The sequence below is a fragment of the Pyrus communis genome, chromosome 16, assembly GCF_963583255.1.
Source record: "Pyrus communis chromosome 16, drPyrComm1.1, whole genome shotgun sequence".
Classification (NCBI taxonomy): Eukaryota; Viridiplantae; Streptophyta; class Magnoliopsida; order Rosales; family Rosaceae; genus Pyrus; species Pyrus communis.
Window position 1 is genome coordinate 643,146 of NC_084818.1, and position 5,125 is coordinate 648,270.

General features: G+C 40.6%; 1 protein-coding gene across 1 annotated transcript; it reads left to right on the forward strand.

The window, feature by feature from the left end:
* LOC137721475 (RING-H2 finger protein ATL52-like) lies at positions 1 to 934 on the forward strand. Its single transcript, XM_068460569.1, has one exon. It carries the CDS (start codon positions 23 to 25, stop codon positions 863 to 865), a length of 843 nt encoding a protein of 280 aa, XP_068316670.1. The 5' UTR covers positions 1 to 22; the 3' UTR covers positions 866 to 934.
* Positions 935 to 5,125: the final 4,191 nt, after the last annotated feature.

A 5,125-nucleotide genomic window follows, 5' to 3' on the forward strand; every position in this document is an offset into this window, starting at 1 on the left:
AACTCAGGTAACTTCATGAATCATGTATATAAGGGAGGCCAAGACACAAACACACAGGCGTACATTTATCACTCACCGAAATTGCGGGCTGCCGAAGCTTCTCTTACCCTACTGTCTTTACTGCTGGCTTCTTCTGTTAAAGAAATTAGCTGATCTTTCACTATCTTCATTCAGTGTTGAAGGTTCCAATCCTTTCAGGCTTTCACCACTTGAAGGCTCTGTAACTACTCTGTTTTTGCTATATATACCTCCAGAATTTCTTTCATCTGACAAAGAAATGGAGCAATCAAGAAACATGCTCATCAAAATGTTACTCTCCCTTCTCAATCTCCTCAGAATCATCAAGACACACTACTACTCGTTCATGTTTATGTTATGTGATGATCAGTATCACGAGCTTCCGAGAATAAATTATTCTGACCATGATGCGCTACAAGATCACAATAATTTATTCCCGGAAGTAGCCCCTTCAACTTGGTTGGTGCCGTTACCGGTCCACTGCATAGCTGAATCCGTGAAGAACCAACTCCCGGTGGTGAAATATAGAGGAGGCAACCAGCGGGATTCGGATCACGACTCGCACACCGATACGTGTATTGTGTGCATGGATAGAGTGGAAGGAGGGCAAGGGGTGAGAGAGCTTTCCAATTGCTCACATGTATTTCACAAAGAGTGCCTAGATGCTTGGGTTGACGAGGGTCAGTTTACCTGCCCACTGTGTCGATCCAGTCTATTGCCAAAGAATTGGACTACTCCAGAATCAAAAGGTCAACGGGAAAATGAGAGAGAATTTGGATGTCTGGATCCATGGAGGGCGGAGAGGATGATTTACTTGTTTGGTGACGATTACCAGCTCATGAGGTAGCTGGCTTTGTTAGCGTGCAGTCGATATGTATTTGAAAATAATATATTCATTAGTGTGGAAATGAGTTAAGCTTTTACATGACGGCGTGAGTTCGAACTTCGTCGGTGGCTAATAATACATCTAATCTAACAAAATCTATCATTTAACAAAAAAGAAAATGCTATTACTAATTACTTTTTTATTTGATCGGTAATGCTAGGAATACTAAATTTAAAGTTTACAAACTAAATGATGTGTCACTAATAAAAAATTAGCATTATCAACGCTTAAGCAATACTTTAACCGTCAATTTTTATGTCATTTAGTTTATAAATTTTTATCTATAAATTTAAGGAAATTGTTATTGGCACTTCAAAAATTTCATTTTGCACTCCAAACTTTTTATAATTAGAAAGAAAATAACACTTGTGAGGAGTGTAGAATGAGATTTTTGGAGTGCTAATAACAGTTTCCAAATTTAATATTGGGAACTTTAATGAAAAGCTTATAGTACTGTTCACTTTAACGAAAAACCACATTTTTAAATTAAAAAATCAAATTATGGTCCAAGCGTGTACGTAATTAGTTTCCTTTTAATCTTTCTACATTCAAAATGAACATGATTACATAAGGAAGCGTGTACGTATGAATAATATATGGTCCATTAATAATCATTTCAATTTTTTTCTTTCTTGAAAGTTGAAAATTTGTTCGCGTTCGAGAACAAAGTCACATTGAGGATATAATAAAATAATAATACAGTTTGTGTGGAAGCTTTGATTGTATCACACTTTGTGATAAATCCGTACATAGTAAAAAGTAGTCAAGTTAGAAATTATATCGATGATGTAGGTAATAGATTACAACAAGAAAATATGTCCGCGCATTGTTGCGGGAATTTGTTGTTTCAGGTGTAATCAGATGAATAAAATACATTTAAGTTGAATAAATTCAACACAATTATAAACAAACAGAGGGATAATGAGTGAATGAGATCGATAAGATAAGCAGTTTTTTTTTTTTTTTTTTTATATACATTCAAGTGAGCTGGCATATAAATATTAAGAATATATTGTAATTAATGTATAATATTGTGTTTGTCTAAACTAAGAAAGATTATTCCATGAATTGTGGATCGCATCTTTATAGGATTAGAATTAGGGTTTGACTCTTCTATTTTGTATTTGTATATATGGCTTACATAGCCTCTGTTAAACATATGAAATATTCAGCCATTCAGCCGTATTGCTTCTTCACACGTTCTCACATACATCCCAGAACCTACCTAGCTCTTTCTTTAATTTGGTATCATAGCCTAGCAAAGTTCCCCTTCATCAAACTCTAGCAAAGTTTCCAACACCATGACAGACAATTCAACATCCAACACCAACACAAACAATAGCCCTAGTATGGATTTATCACATCCATACTACATTCATCCTTCAAATCACCCTGGCCATATCCTTGTTTCTGAAAAACTGAATGGCACTAATTATTCCTCCTGGAGCAAGTCCATGCTCCATGCCTTACGTGCTAAAAATAAAATCGGGTTCATCGATGGTTCCCTTCAACCCCCTTCGGAAGATAAACAACCAGGAGACTATGCCTTATGGGCACGCTGCAACAGCATGATCCTATCATGGATCTCCAACTCAGTCGAATCTCATCTCTTTAACAGAGTTGTTCATGCCGCATTTGCGTACAAGATTTGGGAAGATTTCAAGCATTAGTTTTCCCAGCAAAACACACCAACAATTTACCAAATCCAGAAACAGATTGCCTCTCTGTCTCAAGGCTCCATGACTGTCTCAGCATACTTTACTGAACTTAAGCATCTCTGGACCCAACTCGATGCTTATGAAGACCCCGTCATCTGTAACCTGATGGATAAGCATCATGAGCAACGAGAACAGTACCAGATTATGCAATTTCTTATGGGTCTCAACGACGTTCACGACACCGTTCGCACTAGCATCCTTATGATGACACCATTGCCCAATATTCATCAAGCTTATTCCTTTGTCAGCAATCATGAGCAACAACGTCAGTTGACATCAGAACAACGTCAACAATCGCCATCCGATAATTTTTCCCTTGCTGCCGCAGCACAGACCTGCAACTCTACCCAACGCTGTGATCATTGCAACCGAGAGGGACATACCATTGACAATTGTCGTACTCTGAAATACCATTGCAGTTTCTGTGACAAACGGGGACATACAGATGATAGGTGCAAGATTAAGAATGGCACATGGGTCCCTAACCCTAATGGAGGACACGGCAACAAAAACGGTCGACAGCAACGAGGCCCTTCTTCACGTCCCGTGCATGCTGCTCATGCAGCAGAAACCATCTCAGGTCCTCAAGGGCCATCCATGCCGCAGCCAGCATGCCCTCCTGCATCCACCACTACCAATCTGTTGAGTGCACTCTCTGCGGATCAGATTCAACAATTAACTCATGCTTTCTCTTTACTTTCCTCTGGTAATGGGAACGCATATGCAAATGCCGCAGGTTTGAATTCCTTTACTTCCATTAATTCTGCGTTTACTAAACCATGGATCTTGGATAGTGGAGCTACAGATCATATCATTTCTGATTCTACTTTATTTACCACCACCAAACCTCCACCTATACCCGCTGTTAATTTGCCCATTGGTTATTCAATTCCCATCACTTGCACTGGTACCATACCATTTAATTCTGACATACCTTTGGCCGATGTTTTGTGTGTTCCGTCCTTTAACCTCAATCTCATGTCCGCTAGCAAAGTGACTGACTCTCTCAATTGCTGTGCTATTTTGTTTCCCTCCTTTTGTGTTTTGCATGACTTGGCTTCAGGGAAGATGATTGGTTCGGGTAAGATGCGTGATGGTCTTTACTACATGTCACCTATTCCACAGCCACCGGCCTCTCATCAAGTCTCAAATGCCTCCCATTTATGGCACCAACGACTTGGATATTCATCCCCTTATCGTCTCAAATTAGCTTCTTCCTTGTTATCTCCTCATACTATTTCATTTGACAATAATTGTAGTGTTTGCCCTTTGGCCAAACAGACAAGACTTCCATTTTCTTTAAGTTCAATATCAACTTATGCACCATTTGTTTTATTACATTGTGACATATGGTGTCCTTACAAAATTCCCACTCACACTGGGGCTCGTTTCTTTCTCACAATTGTGGACGATTTTAGTCGATGCACCTGGGTATTTTTAATGTCTCACAAATCTGAAACACAAAATCTTTTAAAGTCCTTTATCACATTTGCTCACACTCAATTTAATGCCACTGTTAAAGCCATCCGCGTAGACAATGGGTCTGAATTCCTATCCATGAGAGGTTATTTTCAATCCACTGGCATCGAACTTCAACGCACTTGCGTTTACACCCCCCAACAGAATGGGGTTGTTGAGCGCAAACATCACCATATCCTTACAGTGGCCGGTGCTTTACGTTTTCAGTCCAACGTTCCCCTCATATTTTGGGGTGATTGCGTACTCACTGCCGTCTACCTCATCAACCGTTTACCTTCACCCTTACTTTCCAACAAATCACCCTTTGAACTCTTGTACAACCGTCCATCATCCCTTGAGCATCTACGTGTTTTTGGATGTCTCAATTATGCTACCACTGTTCATCCTACCCACAAATTTGAACCTAGAGCTCACCGGTGTGTTTTCTTTGGCTATCCCACAGGTCACAAAGGGTATAAGCTCTACAATTTGGAAACAAAAAAATTTTTGATCAGTCGTGACGTCAAGTTTCATGAGACTTCCTTCCCATTTTATAACCTTTCATCTCCTAGTTTCCCTCCAACTACCCTTAACCCTCCTACTCCAGACCCTACGTCATTTTCTCCCATTTCCACTTTACCCCCACAACTTGATGTACCTCCCACCATCCCTGCTGACACTGCCCATTCCCAGGCCGACATTTCCTCTCCCACTACCCCACCTATTACCCCCTTCCCTGACACTATTCCAGAACCCATGCCCCATTCTCCAGAACCCGTGCCCCACTCTCCTCACCCTGAACCCCCTCCACCTTCCACTGACATTCCCACTTCTTCCCTGCCCCTACTCCCTTCTCTTAGGCAATCCACTCGTTCCAAACAACCCCCAACATGGACTAAAGACCACCACATGTCTCACTCTGTCCATCATCCTTCTCTGGTGCCACGTTCTACCCCAGGTACCCGTTATCCCCTCTCTAATTTTCTTTCCAACTCTCGTTTTTCTCCTGCCCATTGCTCTTTTTTAGCTAACATTACAGGTCTCT